The sequence below is a fragment of the Balaenoptera physalus genome (genome assembly GCF_965194825.1).
Source record: "Balaenoptera physalus genome assembly, chromosome: 1".
NCBI lineage: Eukaryota > Metazoa > Chordata > Mammalia > Artiodactyla > Balaenopteridae > Balaenoptera > Balaenoptera physalus.
This window is the reverse complement of record NC_138882.1, coordinates 166,014,130-166,034,016: the sequence shown is the minus strand read 5'-3', so window position 1 is coordinate 166,034,016 and position 19,887 is coordinate 166,014,130. Positions and strand designations below refer to the sequence as shown.

The 19,887-nt window shown below is 42.5% G+C and overlaps 1 protein-coding gene across 1 annotated transcript; it reads right to left on the bottom strand.

Annotated features, from left to right (window-relative positions):
* Positions 1 to 7,282: 7,282 nt before the first annotated feature.
* On the bottom strand, positions 7,283 to 19,820 carry SNIP1 (Smad nuclear interacting protein 1). The gene is made up of 4 exons (XM_082422220.1): positions 19,522 to 19,820; positions 18,020 to 18,122; positions 9,747 to 10,345; positions 7,283 to 8,765 (listed from the first exon to the last, which is right to left on the bottom strand). Exons 1-4 carry the CDS (start codon positions 19,740 to 19,742, stop codon positions 8,501 to 8,503), a joined length of 1,188 nt encoding a protein of 395 aa, XP_082278346.1. The 5' UTR covers positions 19,743 to 19,820; the 3' UTR covers positions 7,283 to 8,500.
* Between the last annotated feature and the right edge of the window lie 67 nt (positions 19,821 to 19,887).

Genomic DNA, 19,887 nt, shown 5'->3' with positions numbered 1-19,887 from the left:
GGGGCGCCCGCCGACACACTGCGCCTGCGCTCGCGGCTTCCGGAGGCTCGCGGTGCTGGGCCGAGCTCCCGCCCGCGGGCTCGCGCGCGCCCTGCCAGGAGGACGTCAGTGTTGGGCTCTGCTCTTGGTCCTGGCCGAGTTTCTGCACCACAAGTTCACCGTGTCCAAAATCAGACCTCTCCGAAGTCTCCTCAGTGAATGACTTTCATTGTCCGACGAATTGCCCAAGTCAGAAACATGGGTGCCATCCTCACCCTCCTTCACCCCCTTAATCCGATCCAAAACCAAGTCGAGCCAAGTGGACTCGACTCCGGAAGAGCCCGCAAATCTATTTTCTTTTGTCTGCCACCTCCCTCATTCATCCAGGCTCTCCTTATTTTTTGATACATTATTCCAACAGCCTCCTGTTTTCCACCTTTAGCTCCATTTAATACATCATCCACAGTGGTGCCAGGATTATTTGTTTTTGGAAAGCAAATGTGGTGTCACTCCCTTGGCTAAAACCTTTTCATGGCTTCCCATTGCCCTTTAGGGAGACAAATATGTGTGGTAGTTAAGGACACATACGATCCAGAACTACCTTGTTCAAAATCCTACCTCTACCATTGATAAGCTGTGTCACCTTGGGCAGGTAGCTAAATTTCACTTGTCTCAACTTCCTTATCTATAAAATAGAGGTAATAATAGTGCCCACCTAATACAATTGCTGTGAGAAGTAAATCACTTAATGTACGGGGCTTGGCAAGTAATAAGGACTATGTAAGTAAAATCAGTAAGTCTAATACCATTAACTTTGTATTCACCTACCCCCTGCTTACTTCTGCAATCTCTGATCTCTCCATTTTTCAGTGTTCTGCAATTTCACTGGGAATCTAGGTAGGATTTTTTCTTTTTCATCTTTCTTGCTTGCTTGTTTTCCTTCTTTCTTGCATTCTTCTTTCTTTTTTTTTTTTTTTCCCCCTCTCACCTTGCTTTGAAATTCTTTGTTTCTTCAATCCGTGGATTTATACTTTCAACAGGTCTGGGAAATTCACAGCTATCTTTCTTCAGATATGCCTCTGCCTCATTGTCTCTCTCCTTCTGTAACTTAGATTAAACATAAGAATCCTTTATTTTTTTTACCTACTGTTTTTTCCATCCTTTTGTCTCTGCCGCATTCTGGATTTCTTCTGTGTGTTGAGCTTGTAAACTGGGGTCTTGCTAAATTCCTTTATTAATTGCAGGAGGGTTTTTTGTAGATTCCTTGGGACTTTTAATGTAGACAATCTGCAAATAGGGAGATTTATTTCTTTTTCCTTTCCAGTCTGTGTGCTTATTATGTCCTTTTCTTGCCTTACTGTGCTGGCTAGACTTCCAGTACTATGTTGAATAAGAATGGCCAGAGAAGATATCCTTGACTTGTTCCTTATCCTAAGAGGAAGGTATTCAGTCTTATCAGTTTGAAGAAGTTCCCCTCTATTCCTGCATTACTGAGAGTTTTTATCATGAATGGGTGTTGAATTTTGTCAAATGCTTTTTCTGTATCAGTTGACATGGTCATATGATTTTTATTCCTTAGCTTCTTTATTTTTTTATTTTTATTTATTTATTATTTTTGGCTGCGTTGGGTCTTCGTTGCTACTATTCGTTGCGCTGCGCGGGCTTCTCATTGCAGTTCCTCCTCTTGTTGCGGAGCACGGGCTCTAGAGCGCAGGCTCAGTAATTGTGGCTCAGTAGTTTGTTTTTGTTTTGTTTTGTACTGTTCGGTCTGGTTTTGGTATCAAAATAATAATGGCCTTATAAAATGAGTTGAGAGGTGTTCCCTGCTTTTCTAATTTCTGGAGATGGTATAGAATGGTGCTAATTCTTCTTGTAATGATTGGTAGCATTCTTCAATGAAACCATCACCATCTGGGCCTGGATATTATTTGGGGGGAAGTCTTTTAATTACAAATTCAATTTTTTAAAATAGTTATAAGATTATTCAGATGATCTATTTCATATCAGGTGAATTTTTGTAGCTTATGGTTTTGGGGGAATTGATCCATTTCCTCTAAGTTGTTAAATTTATGTGCATGAATAATTTCTTTTGACCTATCTTCCAGTTCACTAATTCTCCCTGAAGCTTCTGTTAAAGGGATTTATTGATGGATTTAGTTATTGTATTTTTCATTTCTAAAAAGGTTCTAGTTGATCTTTTAAATAACTCCCATTTCACTTGTTGCCATTTCTTGTTCCCTGTGGGTATTTTTAAGTTTGTCATTTATTTGTTTGAAAATAGCAACTATGAACGTTTTATAGTACCTTGTAATTCAAGTATCTGAAGTCTTTGACAATCAGTTTCTGTTACCTGTTATTTCTGTTGGTGAGAACCTTTTCTTGTATGCTTTTTAAAAAAAAATTGTATCTTTGCAGAAAAATATGTGGAAATAACTGGAGGGGAGATAAAACGTCCCTTCCTCCAAAAAGTAATTTCATTTATTTATATCAGACACCTGGAGGCACTAATAGTACAGGGTCGTTTTCTTATTTTTTTCTTCTTTTTTCTTTTTTTCTTTGTATTTAGTACAGGGTCATCTTAAGCCAAGTTCAAGGCTTGATGTTTTCTGAGCTCCAGCCTGCAAATCCCTGGGAGGATTCAATTTCTGTTCCACTCTTATTCTGAAAGGTATAGCTCTCTGGCATGCCAGCTTTTTGTGGGAAACATGTTCTATTAGACTCATTGTATGTGGGCTTTGGGTTTTGATTTTTGTCCCATTCAATCCAGGGTAAGGTCTGATTTGCCAGAATCAAATATGGTTTGTCTTTATATCAAATGTGGTTTCCAGGCGTCTGTGCTCCATTCCTCTCTGGATTATTGTTATCTTCACTTTTGGCCTGATAACTCTCTACTTACTTGTCAGTTCTTGGATGCCTTCAGAAATTTTTTAATTTATATTTTATCCAGATATTTTAGCTGTTTTCAGCAGGAGGATTCATAAAAATAACTTGGTCAGTCATTAATAGAAACCAGAAGTCTCAATCACCCTCTTTCCCCCATTGAACTTCAAGTGCTTCCAAAGCCTCATTTATCACCTTAGGCATTTCTGAGTGCTAGTCTCTGTCTAGAAATATTTGCCTGTTTTAGCATCTGCAAAATGTAATGATAATAGAAGCCTGCCTCATAAGGTTATGAGGAGGAAATGAGTTAATGTATGCATTTGTGCAACATGTAAAATGCTCAGAACTGTGCCTTGTACATAGAAAGTGTTCCTAGACATTGGCCAGTTTTATTAGAGGTCTCAGTACCTGCATTCTTAGGCTCCCAATGATTAAATATTTGTCGATTTTTCTGAATCAACATGATGATTTCCAACTAGTTCTGACTATGACTAGGTGAGGTGAGGATTTGCCTAAGCCACACCCTACCCGTGAAAGTCCCACTCACTAGGATTTTCTTGAACATCCTGTGAATCAGGAAGTCTCATGAACCAGCTGTCTCTTCCCTCCTCAAAACTCTCCACGAAGCTCCACTGGGGAGGTGAGAGGGAACAATTCAGATGAAAGACCATTGAACCAGGACTGAGGCCATTTCCATCCTAGCTCTACCACTGCCTTGCTGAGGGAAACTCAGGTAAACAATTTTATAGAATCCTTTCCACATATTCCACTCCAGTCCTGTGGTCCCCTGGCCTGCTCAGTCTGAAACGATGTCCTCCTCTACCACTGGCTCAAAAATCTACCTATTCGGGCTTCCCTGGTGGTGCAGTGGTTGAGAATCTGCCTGCCAATGCAGGGGACACGGGTTCGAGCCCTGGTTTGGGAAGATCCCACATGCCGCGGAGCAACTAGGCCCGTGAGCCACAATTACTGAGCCTGCGCGTCTGGAGCCTGTGCTCCGCAACAAGAGAGGCCGCGATAGTGAGAGGCCTGCGCACCGCGATGAAGAGTGGCCCCTGCTCGCCACGACTAGAGAAAGCCCTCGCACAAAAACGAAGACCCAACATAGCCAAAAATAAATTAATTAATTAATAAATTTTAAAAAATCTACCTAGTCTCTAAGGCATACTTCAAATACCATCTCTTCTCAGCCACAAAAAAGAATGAAATAATGCCATTTGCAGCAACATGGATGGACCTAGAGATTATCATACTAAGTGAAGTAAGCCAGACAGAGAAAAACAAATATCATGTAACATCGCTTATATGTGGAATCTAAAAAAAAATGCAAATAAACTTATTTTACAAAACAGAAAGAGACCCACAGATATAGAAAACAAATTTATGGTTCCTAAAAGGGAAAGGGTGGAGGGAGGGATAAGTTAGGAGGTTGGGATTAACATATACGCACTACTATATATAAAATAGATAACCAACAAGGACCTACGGTATAGCACAGGGAACTATACTCAATATTTTGTAATAACCTATAAGGGAACAGAATCTGAAAAAAATATATATATATATATGTGTGTGTGTGTGTATATAACTGAATCACTGTGCTGTACACCTGAAACTAACATACTGTAAATCAACTCTATTTCAATAAGATACAAATAAAAACTAAACACAAATACCATCTCTTGCAAAAGGTGCAGCGCACCTCCAAATTACTGCTCCGTTTCTCACAGCTGTAAACCAATTGCTAGCATAGTAAGTTTATGTAACCATTGATTGATTGGATTAATTCACTTTAACTTTAGAGTAAATATGAACAAATCAACTGTCTTTTGAAATTGTTTCCGGGACTTCCCTGGTGGCACAGTGGTTAAGAGTCTGCCTGCCAACGCAGGGGACACAGGTCCCATCCCTGGCCCGGGAATATCCCACATGCCGCGGAGCAACTAAGCCTGTGTGCCACAACTACTGAGCCTGCACTTTAGAGCCCACGAGCCACAACTACTGAAGCCCGTGAGCCTAGAGCCCATGCTCTGCAACGAGAAGCCACCACAGTGAGAAGCCCACGCACCACAAGGAAGAGTAGCCCCCGCTCGCTGCAACTAGAGAAAGTCCACACGCAGCAACAGAGACCCAGCGCAGCCAAAAATTAATTAATTAATTAATTAAAAATAAATAAATAAATGAATCAAGTAGCCCTTTCACTTGATATAAACTCACACACCCAGGAACACTGTGGGATCAGAACATTCTTTCACAAGCAGGCATTACTGGCATGTTATGTGCATGTCACAGGCTCTGATGAACGTGGCATCATTTCGTTCCTCACATCCACTACTAATTTCCACAAAGGGAAGGATGTTAAAAAATATAACCATCTGTGCACCATATCAAATCATAAATAAATATATTTATATTTATGTATGTTCTAAGCCTTTAAAAACCAAGCTGTATTGTATTTTGGCATTTCAATACAATAACACAAAAAATTTTTTTTCAGTTATCTGAATTGATTACTCTGCTTTCCCTTATCATCAGGATATAATAAAAGTATTTAAAAGTTAGATCACCAGTTGCTCTTAATGAGCTATCCTTTGTCAATGTCAGAAAGAGGGAATGAGAAAATGACTGGGAAGAGGCTCCTGGGGAAAATCTGAAGATTCTGTCCCATACCTCGGCAGAACTGTGGGCCACCACAGAGGATTTGGGGGAGGGGCTCAGAAGCAAAGGGCTGTTTTGCAGATCGCTTGATTTTAACAGCTATGACTTGCAGACAAGATAGCCAGGGTGGAGAAAGGGTGGGTAATAAAGCAATTGCAAATAGCTAAAATGAACATCAGTTTCTAAGCAATGAATTAATTCAAGAAGAAAGTTTTAGGATTTTGTCAACTTCAAATGAGAAGTCTGCTGGTGATATCTGGCTTTGGAGATGAATAGTATCTTTTCTTTCCCTCTTAAAAAGAAAAAAAGTGTGTGTGGGCGGGGAACACCGGCCCATATATCAATGTTTGGCATGAAGAATCTCTTAATACAGGAAGCAAAAGTCTACTACACAACTGGGACCTTTTATTGAAAATTTAGGCAAGGACTTGCCTGGTGGCGCAGTGGTTAAGAATCCGCCTGCCAATTCAGGGGACACGGGTTCGAGCTCTGGTGGAAGATTCCATATGCTGTAGAGCAACTAAGCCCGTGCGCCACAACGACTGAGCCCGAGCTCTAGAGCCCTCGTGCCACAACTACTGAAGCCCGCGCGCCTAGAGCCCGTGCTCCACAACAAGAGAAGCCACCGCTATGAGAAGCCTGCACACCGCAACGAAGAGAGTAGACCCCCACTCACCGCAACTAGAGAAAGACCGCGTGTAGCAACAAAGACCCAACGCAGCCAAAAACAAATAAATAAATTTATTTTTTAAAAAAATGTAGGCAAAGTGGTCATCTATCACAGTGTTCAGCAGGATGGTGCTTGAAGCCAAGCCTAAGGCTGCCAGGAAGCAGTAGTTACACAAATTGAACACGGAGGCCCTGGAGTGAGATGCCAGATTAGCGCCTCATCCCAGGAAGAGAAAACCATCAGCCTGGATCAAGAGAAAAACTCATCAAAACACAACATTTTAGACATGCACGTATGTAATATGTGCTTCCAGGGGCCAGGGCACATTGGGTGAGGATGCTAATTGCTCTTACATTGTTTCTTCCCTCATGTAACCTTTCACCTAATTAACCTTATTAAGTGTTCACTCTTCAAAGGGGATCTTTTTTCTTTTTCTTGCCATGACACACAGGTTGTGGGATCTTAGTTCCCAGGGAAGGGATCAAACCTGTGCCCCCTGCAGTGGAAGTGTGAGTCTTAACCACTGGACCACCAAGGAATTCCCCAAAGGGGAATCTTTTCATTTCTTTTGAATAAACATTAGTCAGCAGCCCTTCCCCACACTAGTCAACATTTAACCCTGAGTACATCTAAGTATGTGAGACCTCAGTGGAAAAACAATGGTAAGGAAGACCATCTAATAATGTCATTAGTTTCCACCCAAGGAACAGTTAGCAGGAGCACTGACTTGCATCATCTCTCCTTCCTCCCATCCCACCCCCCCATCACCACCTGAGGGTGAAAGAGCAGGGACAGGGGTCAACTGGTATGAGGCCCACTATGTATAACCTGCCCCAACTCTTGACTATTCTGGGAAGGAAAACCCCTTCACTGCCAACTCAGAAAGCACTGCTGCTTCAACAGGACCACCGCTTACTCGCTGAAATTTGAAGATCTGGATTCCAGTGCAGGGTGAGTCCTATCACCCCCAGGGCACCCTCCACAACTGTCTACTTTTACCTCCAAAATATTGATACAAAGATTTCTTTAGCAGCAAATATACCTATGAACACAAGGTCCTCTGTGCTGGGAAAGAAGTACTCTTTGAAAGGGGGCTATATTTACAAGTTTTATTATTTTTTATTCCAAAAATACATACAAATGAAAACCTGCTCTTCAAATGCAGGGAGGCCTTTGCCTATAATGCAGTATTACATTTACATCACAAAACATTCTCATAGGAAAATCAATATGCAACTCTTTCACACACAATTTTTTAAATATATACATATACACAAACACACACACACACACACAAAATAGATGTAAGCAGTTATGACTTTTCTACTTACACATATTCCTCTGGTGGAAAATTAGGAAATTGGGCAATTCCCAATTGCCCAGGTAAATACAACCTCTCCGAACGTTTTTTTTAAAAAGATGAAAACATGTAAACCACACAACACATACACATTGTTAGAATAAAGCAAAGACCCTGCCACATAAATGACAGTGTGTTTCTCAAAGAAGGAAGAATGGAGATAACCTCTAAATAAAAATGCAAAGTTGAAGATCAAAATTGTTCTGTACATGCTCCATGGAGAAATCAGAGTTCTCTCACAAGAAACAAATCCACGACCCATTTCAGCCTCTTGTGACATGTAATCAGCACCCACTGGCAGTGGCCATGACCTTCCTGTACAGTCAAGAGCTTAAGCAGGCTCCACAAAGCATCCGTTTAAGTCCAACAGTCAATAATGAGGTCATGTGGTAAATCTCCCCCACCCCCCTGCCCACCCCCAAACAACGAAGTGCAAAATCAATTTCTATGACTCAAGAGCTCAACCAGGTCAAAGCTTTGGTATACTCTGGAGGCTGTTTTGGTGATAACCAAAGCTGAATAAGATTCTCTGTTCAGGGCTTTGCCCCCAAGACAAAAACAAACCCGGTCCACAAAGCTTAACAACGATATAAATAAAGTAACTGTACAAAGAAAGCAAGCCACAATTCCCCTTCAACCAGGGCTTTGTAGTTTCCTGCACAGTAGTTCTGAAAGCACCAACTCAAGCCACGATGCTTCTACTAAAACACGATGTGTTGGTGAGACTGTTCAGAAAACAAATGCCCACGGCATGTGGCTGACGTGCCACAGAAGAAAGTTCAACCAAACACAAGTCAGTTTTCTTACACTGAAACGTAAGCTGGTCAGCAACAGAAGAAAGACTTAAGGCAATAAGAGGCGTTACAGAGAGCACGGCGGTGCCCTTTGAGTCAATCCCAAAGCTTTCGCAGAGAGAATAGGTCTCTCGAGAGTTTGGCTTGTTTTCCAGTTTGCTAGCTGTCAGATACTTCCTCCTCCTCCTCGTCATCCTCGTCTTCCTTCCTGTCTACTTCAGAGGTGTCAGAGGACTCGTGGAGCAGAACATACTCTCTGCTGCTGAACCCAAATTTAAGGACATCCTTTTCCTTCAGTTCGTAGTATCTCTGGGGCTCAATTCGCTTGTTGTTCAGGAACGTTCCATTGCCTGAGCCAAGGTCAATGATGTAGGGCTTCACCCTGCGGCCAACTGTCCCATCAGCACGGGTATATTCCACAAGCCTAGCAGAGATAAAGGAGAGAAACCTGTGAGTGAAATCCTGCCTCAGATCATCCAGCTCTTTGCTAACACAGTCTAGATGATGTAAATAACCTGGCTTAGACACAGTTCAAGTTCAAACTCTAGGAAGTCAAGGGAAAGGCATGGCCATGGATTCAGAAATTGGGAGCAAGTAGAAATGGTGAGAACTGGTTACTGGGCGGGGAGGATTCATGGTAGATCAAAGCTTAAAATGCAGAATCCAAGGCCTCTTGCCATGGTTAAGAAATACATTTTTTGCATCTTTTTTGACACTTTTTGCATTGTTTATAATCAATATAGTGCTTCTTTTACCTATATTTCAACATATTTTAGCTTCTGTCCCAATGGGAATACACGAGTGGATTTGGACTTCAGAGTCAAGGGAACAGATGAGATGATCAAAATTGTTCAAATCAAAATTGATTTGAGCCAGAGTTCTACTACAGTGATCATTTATTAGGCAAGCCGCTTGGCTTTGCTGAGCTTCATATTCTCATGTCAAATGGGGGATTAATACCTGTCCTCGCCTCCCCACTGGATTGTTGTGAACATCCAACAATAACAGATGTACTACAGAAACTGTCAAGATAAAGATTCAGCTAACATACGCCAGGCACTCTCAGCTTTATTTCCATTTAACCCTCATAACAGCCCTGCGAGGTAGGTAGAAACCGAGGCCCAGAAGACTGGCTCGCCCCAAGTCAGACACCTGGTAAGTGGCAGTGGCAGGATTCAAAATCTGGATTTCTGACACCAAGTTCCAGCCTGTTATACAAATGTAAGCAATTATTTGTATAAAGTGATTATTCGTTAGATGAATAATACTCCTTAAGACTAATACTAGATACGAGGGGTATGGGCTTCTTGTGCACACACAGGCACACAGACCTCAGTAATCCTAACTAACCGAGACGCCGGGCTTCTGCTGGCACTTCAGTTTCCCTCTGCAGATGTACACTTACCGGTACTGAAAGACGGCGTGCTGCTTTGAACAGGAGGGGTGATCGATGGGAATGTCTGCGATGCGGCGGTGTCGGCCCAGGAGGTAAGCGCTCTGTCGGTGGATGTACATCACTGGAAGCACCTCATCATTTTTAAAGGGGTAGAGACGCCACCGTTTTTTGGGGATACGTGCTTCCGGGGGCTCGCTGTATTTAATGACTACACCCCGAAAGGTGTTGGTGTCCTCAAGAAGTGCCCCAGAAAGTTCAAAGCTTGGCTTTTCTTTAACAGGCACTTCTTTGTCTTTGTTGTTGCTGCCAGGGCCAGGCTGAGGAAGTGAGTCCTGAGATGCGTTACCGCTGGCTTCGTTCTTCTGGCGGTGCTCCCGGCGCCGGGCGTTGTGAAACTCCCGCTCAGATTCCTGCGCCTGTAGGTTCTGGGCATCTCGATCCCGTCCCTGAGGCTGCCCGCTGCCAGGCCTCTCGACCGAGCTTCTCCTCTGGTGGGAATGGCCACGGTGTCTGTCTCGGTCACTGTTCCTAGCTCGCCTGTGTTCCTGTCCTGAGGGTTCTCGGTGTGGCCGATCCTCCCGGCCTCTCCGGGGATGATCCTCACGTTCCTGAAATTCAAACAGATTCAGGAAGGTAAAGGCAGTCCACAGTCTATGAATAGAGCTGCAGTCAAAAAGTCATTTGTGCTTTGGACTTTGGCATTCAGAGCAAAATGTCCCACAGAAATAAGGTTACCAGTGGTGGTCATGTCCCCTTGCAAGGCCACCACACAGAACAGGTGTCCTAGGCTGCTGCCCAGCTATAGAGCTAACAGTGCACACCCACGTTCAGAGCCCAAGAAACAAGAACACCTATAGGCAAACTTAGAGGGACATGCATACAGAATCAGAACTAACAGAGAGAGTTAAGTAGTCATACAAGATAATTACGTAAAAAAAAAAAAAAGCTAGCTTTCTCTTATGCCCAAAAGGAAAATGTAATAGTAATTTTAAAAGATCTGATTTCAATACCTAGAATAAAATTAATATGCAAGACATATAAGAAACATATAGTGCTCGCTTCAGCAGCACATATACTAAAATTGGAACGACACAGAGAAGATTAGCATGGCCCCTGTGCAAGGATGACACGCAAATTCGTGAAGCGTTCCATATTTTTAAATTTGTGGGTTTTCTTCTGTTTTTCTGCCTTGTGTCAATTTTATTATTAGTGTAGCCATAAGAACTCAAGAGGAGTAGCAACAGTACCATGACAGATTTATCCTGAAAAAAATAAACAAGCAGTTAATTTTTAAACATTAAAAAAAAAAAAAAAAAAGAAACCTATAAAAATTTACTACAGTTGACCCTTGAATAATGAGGGGGTTAGGGGCACAGGGGCACCAACACTCCAACTAGTTGTAGTCGGCCCTCTGTATACCTGGTTCCTCTGTATTCAAGGGTCCGAATCCACAGATTCAACCAACAGGGGACATGGAGTACTGTAGTATCTACTATTGAAAAAAAATGTGCATATAAGTGGACCAGTGCAATTCAAACCCATGTTGTTCAAGGGTCAACTGTAAGAGATATATTTTTTAAAGATCTGAAAAAAATGAAGAAACACATGATGGTTTCTTAAAAAAGACTCAGCATTGAAAATCAGCACAGGAGAAAATGGGCAAAGGATATTAACAAGGAATTATCAGAACAAATAAATATTTAATGAACACACGAAGATAGGCTTACCCTGATTAATCTAATAACTAAAGCATCAGAGTTCAAGGGGGGCGCCCGCACACTATGAGCAAGGCTTCCCCTCCTGGAAAGGGGTAGAGAGGAAACCCTGAGCACCAGGACTGAGACCTTGCCTCCACTCCCCCGCCAACCCCACCCCGGCCTCAAGGCCTTCTCCCTACCATACATAGGGGTCAAGTAGGGGTCTGCTTGCTCAGAGCAGGACCCAGTTTTCCTAGACTTCCAAGCCTCCAGAGACAAGTATCAAGAGGCAGGGAGCCTCAGACACCCCACCCTCCTACCCCAAGACATTCACAAGTTTGTCACCACCATCTGCCTTGAGTTCACCAGAACTCATCTCATTATGCCCTTTATCCCTGATTAAATGAGTCACTGTAAGAAGTCACAGATTCCAGGTCATCACCTCTACCTCCCTTGTACTCTAATCCCCATAAGGCTCTGTCCATCAAGGATTCTGTCCCCAAATCTGTCCCCTTCTTCAACTCCTGAAGCTGTTGTTGCACTACGCCCACTGGAATGGAGAGCTCGGCAAAACTGATCTACATCCTCCACGTTTTCCCGGATCGTTCCCATCTCCTTTCGCTCTAACAGAACCCTGGCTCTGCCCTGAGCACACTGCTCCCCTGCAGCTCCTCAAATGGTGGCTGTTTTTCTCCCTCTGACCTCCCCCAACTCCCACCATCTCTGGGTCTGGACATACGGCAAGTGTCGTCCTTGCTTCTCACTGCCAATTCCAGAACACGCCCCACCCTTTTCTTTCTCCCTAAAAAACCCAGCTGTGGGGACTTCCCTGGTGGTCCAGTGGTAAAGAATCCGCCTTGTAATGCAGGGGACATGGGTTCGATCCCTGGTCAGGGAACTAAGATCCCACATGCCGCGGGGCAACTAAGCCCGTGTGCCACAACTACTGAGCTCGCGCACCTCAACTAGAGCCCGCCTGCCGTAAACTACAGAGCCCACGCACTCTGGAACCTGAGTGCCACAACTACAGAGCCCATGTACCCTGGAGCCTGCGTGCCACAACTAGAGAGGAGCCTGTGCACCACAATGAAGATCCCACATGCCTCAACAAAGATCCCGCATGCCGCAACTAAGACCCAATGCAGCCAAAAATAAATAAAATAAATAAATTTTTTTAAAAACCAAATCTTTAAAAAAAAAAAAAAAAAAAAACCCAGCTGTGAATCTCACGTAAGACCACTGTCACCATTACTCTCAGTGCTGCTGTCATTTACTAATCCTGAGTCACTTCCCCTCACTTTGTGCCAGTTTTACTTCCAGCTCAAGTCATCCTCTCCAGCATTACTCTTGGTGATTTCGATAACGTGCTGGCATCTCTATTCTTTGCATTTCTCTCTTCCCATTATCTTATTTGTCTCCTCCCTTCTCTTCAGCCACTAACCCCCATGGTTATACACGGATCTTTTCATTTCCAAAACTGCAACCCCTCTATAATTTCAATTTTAAGCAGTCCTCCTTCTGCCCATCTTTCCAGCTCACACTTTACCCAACTCTAACAATCCTTATCCCAATAAGACTCATCCAAGCCTTTGATCCTCTTACCTTTGCACAGTCCCTTGCTCTCTTCCCTTCCTAACTTAAATTCCATGGTCAAGCAGTATGATCACTCCCATGCGGAGATATTCAAATCCTTTGCCCCTATGCCACTCTGTTGCACTGTCCTGGCAAAACCACAATCAGCATTAAGCACAGCAAAGTGGCTAGAGAAAAGACACAAACCATTCTGAATGGTCCTACCTTAGAAGCATGACCCCAAGTCTCCTTAATGATGCCCAGCGACCATCCTACATTTTCTTGATCTATTCATTCTCCCAGATGACTGTTTTACCCCTTCTCTGTCCTCAAATCTCCTACATGGTCTTCCCCATCCCTTATTTACTCAGAAGGGATTTTCTACATCTACCCACCCATCAGTATCTGTACGCATATACTCTGTCTTCCCTTCCTGTGACCATAAGGAAACTATCTGTGCTTCTACCTAAAGCCAGTTCCTACATCTGGGAGCTTCCCTCTCAACCAGAATATCACTCCAGTGATTCTCACCTCTCTTGTGCACAATCTACTTCCCCGTTCTGCACTGGATCATTCCCATCAGCACAGGCACCTGCTCTTCTCTAGAACTCATTTCCCATGTCAGCTTCCACCCTATTTCTTCACTCCTCTTTGAGTAAAACTCCTCAAAACAGTTTGGTTTTAATCAGTCTCCAATTCTTCTCCCATCTTCTTCTGAACCCTCCAATTAGGCTTCACCCTTACTACTCCACTAAAATTGCTGGTCAAGGTCACCAATGACCTCCATGTTGCTAAATCCAATGGGCAATTCTGTCTTCGTTTCCAAAAAGTGTATACCAGGCAAAATTAGTAGACACTATGGAGAGAATATGACAAATTACAAAACCAGATAACACAAAATAACTAAGATTTCAACATATACTCTCAATTATTGATAAGTCAAGTAGGATAATATATATTTTTTAATGAACATCTTTGCATAGAATACACACACACAAACACACACACACACACACACACACCCAAAACATAAAGGAAAAGAAGATAACATAAGTATAACAGAGCCTTGAAGTATAAATATCAAACTATTCAAATGGCTACTTCTGGGGAGTGAGGTGATTTTTTTGTTTGTGGGGAGAGGTGCGATTTTGAGGCTAATGAGAGAAGTAACCATACACTACATAAACCATACTCTCACTTTCTATTTTACAGAATTCTGCGTTATGATGAACAAGTAAATGATAAATTTATTTTTTTCTGAGGTTTCCACAATCCTGTTCCCCTCCTTTTTTTTTTTAATTTAAGTATAGTTGATTTACAATACTGTGTTAGTTTCAGGCGTATAGCAAAGTGATTCAGTTATACATACACACACACCTACACACGTGTATTTTTTTTCAGATTCTTTTCCATTATAGGTTATTACAAGATATTGAGTATAATTCCTTGTGCTAGATAAATTTATTTTTTTAATGGTGGCTGAGTGGTGCAGAAGAGAATATCTGTAAGTACAAGTCATGCTTAAGTCAGAGGCCGTGTGCACTCTTACAATCCAGGTGAAAGTCACTGACTTTCAGCTGCCTGTCAAGCCCTCAAACCCTTTTGCTCGAGAGCCATTTCCAAGTTTCTAGCTGATTAACACAATGAAATCAGCTTTTTAAGAGATAATTTGAGGTCAGGAGGGAAGTTAGCATAGAAAAGCAAACTAAGACACTTCAAAATAACAATAATCACAAAACAGTTCCATGCTATAAGCCCCAGGATTCACTGTAAAGTGCTGATTTAGAAACCAGAGGTAAAGAACTGCAAGTTGAAAAAGTCAAACATATATATACATACATATATATATATATATATATATAAATATATATAAATATAAATAATCAGGGAGTAAAATGGTGGTTACTAGGAGATGGGGGGCGAGAGGATAAGACTGATGGTATTTAAGGGTACAAACTTGTAACAAGTAGTAAATAAGCCATAGAGATCTAATGCACAGTATAATGAATATAGACAGTAATACTGCACTATAATGATATAACGTGGTAAATATTGCTTCAATGGCAATCATATTACAATATATAAATGTATCCAAGTAACACCGCTTTGCACCTTAAATCTACAAAATGTAACATGCCAAAATTATTAAATCAAAAAAGTAGCAGGCTTCCCTGGTGGTGCAGTGGTTGAGAGTCTGCCTGCCAATGCAGGGGACACGGGTTCGAGCCCTGATCTGGGAAGATCCCACATGCCACAGAGCAACTGGGCCCGTGAGCCACAACTGCTGAGCCTGCGCGTCTGGAGCCTGTGCTCCGCAACAAGAGAGGCCGCGACAGTGAGAGGCCCGCGCATCGCGATGAAGAGTGGCCCCCGCTCGCCGCAACTGGAGAAAGCCCTCGCACAGAAACGAAGACCCAACACAGCCAAAAATAAATTAAAAAAATTTAAAAAAAAAGCATTAAGTTGTACATAAACACACACACACAAAACTACAAGTGGTTTGAGAGGTTCGATCTGGGTACTGTGGTTCCAGTGGCTGCATTCTGAGATAGCCAAGGTGGTGCCTGACCAACTCATACAACAGACCATCAAGACTGTCTGGCTTTGTATCTTTTTAGGTAGCAGAAAGTTGGCCCACAGTCTCTCAAATTCATAAGAAAATCCATTTTCTTAATGCCAGTGTCTCTATTTACACTTTGTAACAAAGAGCTTCCTTAAAAAGAAGACTGAATGCTTGTCCATCAGGACCGAGGGCAAGGCACGAGAGTCTGCTCTCGCTACTCTTATTCCACAATAGTGCTGAAGTCCCAGACAGTGCAGCAAGAGAAAATAAAACGCACACACGCTGTAAAGGAAGAAATAAAACTGTGCCTATTTGCAGATATGATTATCTATGTGGAAAATCCCAAGTAATCTACCAAAAACCTCCTAAAATAAATGAATGAGTTCAGTAAGGTCACAGGATGTAAGATAAACATACAAAAATCAATTATATTTCTATGTACTAGCAATGAACAAGTAAACAATGAAATTTAAAATATCACTTACAGTCACTAAAAAAAATTGCTTAAGTGTAAATCTAACAAAACACGCATGGGACTTGTACACTGAAAACTACAAACACTGATGAAAGAAATCAAAGAGCTAAATAAACGGAGACACACCTATGTTCATAGACTAGAAGACTCAATATAATAATAATAATTTTAAAAACCCAACTCACCCCAAAATACAAGTTTAACACTATTCCAATCAAAGTCCTAACAAGATTTTTTTTAATAGATATAAACAAGATTGTTCCCACCTTATAGTAAAACAAACTTAAAATAGACCAGAGACTTACATGAAAAACATTAAGGAAAAAACAAATCTTCAGGATCTAGGGCCAGGGAAAAAATTCTTAGACATGACACCAAAAGCATAATCTACGAAAAGAAAAACAGATAAGCTGGACTCCATCTAAATTAAAAACTTTTGCTCTGAGAAAAATCCTGTTAAGAGAATGACCAGACAAGATACAGACTGGAAGAAAATACTGGCAAACCACTCACCCCAAAAGGCCTAGTATCTAAGAATATTAAAAAAGAACTCTTAAAACTCAATAGTAAAAAAAAACCCAAATAATCCATCTAGAAAATAGGCAAAAGATCTGAAGACACATGTCACCTGAGAGGAAATACAGATGGCAAATAAGCACATGAAAAGACGTTCAATATCATTAGCCACTAGGTAAATGCAAATTAAGATCACAATACCGCTATCCCACCTGTAAGAATGGTTAAAATAAAAAAATGGTGCCAGTACCAAATGCTGGATCACTCACATGACAGGTGGAAATGTAAAATGGTACAGCCACTGTTATGGACTGAATCGTGCCCCCAAATTTATATGTTGAAGTCCCAACCTCCACATCTTAGAATGTAGCCAAATTTTTTGTAGATAAGCTCTTTGAAGAACTGATTTGAGTTAAAATGAGTGAGACCCTAACCCAATACGGCTGATGTGGTTAAAGGAGGAGCTAGGAGCCAGGGATAGGAGCACAGAGGGAAAGCCTATGTGAGGGCACAGTGGAGAAGGCAAGCCAAGGAGAGAGGCCTCAGGAGAAACCAAACTGCTGAAACTTTGATCTCGGACTTCTAGCCTCTAGAACTGTGTGAAAATTATAGTCTCCGTTGTTTAAGGCAGCCAGTCTGTGGAATTTTGTTATGGAAGAACTGGCAAACTAACACAGCACCCTGGAAAACAGTTTGGCAATTTCTTTAAAAAATTAAACACACAACTACTATACCATCCAGCAGTTGCACTCCCGGGCATTTGTCCCAGAGAAAAGAAAACTTATGTTCGCACAAACACCTGCCCACAAATGTTTACATAGCAGCCTTATGTCTAATAGCCAAAAAACTGGTAACAACCCAGATATTCTTTAATGGGCAAATGGTTAAATCCATACCACTGAATACGACTCAGCAATAAAAAGGAATGAACTACGGAGAGAGGCAACAACCTGAATGAATCGCTGAAGAATTTTGCTGAGTGAAAAAAGCCAATCCCTAAAGGCTTGTACTGTGAGATTCCATTTACACAGCATGCTTGAAGTGACAAAATTATACAAATGGAGAAGAGATTAGAAGCTGCCAGGAGTTGAGGGGTAAGGGTGGGAGGGAACTGGGTGTGACTATAAAAGGACTACATGAGGGATCCTTGTGATGGAAATGTTTTGTTCCTTGACTGCACTGATGTCAACGTTTTGACTGTGATACTGTTCTATAATTCTGTAAGATGTTACCATTGGGAGAAACAGCCACTTCTGTATTATTTCTTACAACTGCATGTGAATCAACAATTACCTCAAAATAAAAGGTTTAACTTAACAAAGCAAGCAGGAAAAAAAAAAACCCCAGCTTTTAGAAAAGCCCATCGCAAGTACAGGTGAACACATACACAACACTCTTTAGCTACGATGGGACAGGCTCTAGGTTTGGAGCCAGTATGAAAACATCTCAATCCACTTACCTGCTTTACTTTGACTGTTGAGTGGTGAGGACTTCGGCTTCTCTTACTCCGGGGAGACTTGCTTCTTCTCCCTGAGGACTTGTTTTTCTTTTTGGCTGGAGACCTGTTCAGAGAATGATACATGCAGATTTTATCTCAGTTTTCATTCCCTAATACAAATTAGCTTCAAGTATCAGGCTTACCTACTAATACAAACACCACATTTGTGAAGGTCTCTGCTGATCACACTAAAGGAGTAAGGAGCTTCACTTTTCTAGCCCTAATGTCTTCCACATACATAACTGCCTACTAGAACTTCTCACATAGATGACATAACTCTAGATTCCCATCCCCTCAAGAAACTTTCTTTTGTCTCTGCCATCTGGGTAACTGGTGCCACCATCCACCCTGTTCCTCAGGCCAAAAACCTAGAAGTCACCCTTGATTCTTTTTCTCCTCACCACCAGCAGCCCCCCCACGCTCCTCTCCCACACAATCACACTCAATCAATCAATCAATCAGCAAGTCCTCTGGCTCTACTCCTCCCTCTCCCACCTCATTCCAACCACTCTCCTTGATCCCTGTACTGGATCCACCCCCACCCCCACCCCCATTTCTAGAAGGAATACAATTGATTCCACTTCAAGTTCTTTGCACAGGCTATTCCCTCTGCCCAGATCTTTACAAGGTTGGATTATTCTTACCATTCAGGTCTCAGGTCAAATGGTGAGTGGTTCAGGAAGAACCATTTCCCTCTACCCTCTCACTATCACATTACTGTTGTAACCTACCCCTAATACTTGTTACTAACTGAAACTATTTTTTTTTAATTTAATTCGCTTGTTATTTTGTCTCAGAGCTAGAGCACGGTCAGTTTCACCAAGGTAGAGATCATCTATGGTGTTCATCCTTGCCGCCCCAGAACCTAGGACGGTCTTCTTTTTTCTACATATACACATGTATATTTTTAAAAGTGTTACATAGATATTTTCCCACATTATTTTATAACCTACGATGGTCTTTAGCATATAATAGGTACTCAGTAAAACTACGTAGAATGAATTAATAAATGAACGAGTCTAACAAGAGACAATTTTTTCCACAGAATATCAGACAGATCGCCTAGGCCCTCGATATGTAAACTTCTTGGGGCAGATAACTGAAAAGATAACTCCCGCACTCCGTTTGCAGGCAAATGGGGAAAATCTTTCATTTCAACTTAAACGATCATTGCTTAACGAACAACTTAAACTGGACCATACCCGGTGAAATGCTGGGTACCCAGAAATGGAGGAGCGAGATCCTGTCCAGCAGGCATTAGGCGCTTAACGCCCAGCTATAACGCAAGTGACAGGTACCAGAGTAAACGTTCCTTAACACAAGCACAACCGGTCACTACTATCGCCTCAGGATTAAGTCCAAGCTGCAGCGCTCAGCGTTCAAGGTGTGTTTCTGGCTCTAGCCCTGTCCTCCTTTCTCAATAAACCCGACCAAAGGTCCACCCCGGGCTGCTGCTCATTTACCGGCTACCTCCTCGGGCTCGGTTCCCGCGGTGACTCGGGCGGCCCGACTCGCCGGCCGGTGGGGACGGGCTACCGCCGGAGGAGTCCGGGCGGCGGTGCACGGGAGGCACGGATTCCGGGCTGAGGCGCTCCTGCTTCACCACCACCGCTGCCGCCACCATGTCGCCGTCCCGGTGCCTTCGTCGGCTCCCCCGATCCCGCTCGCTCTTCACCTCCTTCATACTAGGAGACCTACGGAGCCAAGGAAAAAGATGTCCGAAGCACTCCTATCCCCGAAGGAAATGACGGACCTGACTCTAGGACTTCCGCTTCCGAGTGCACGCTCTCCCAGAAACCCTCGCGGCGGAGATAACGCGATACGATTCC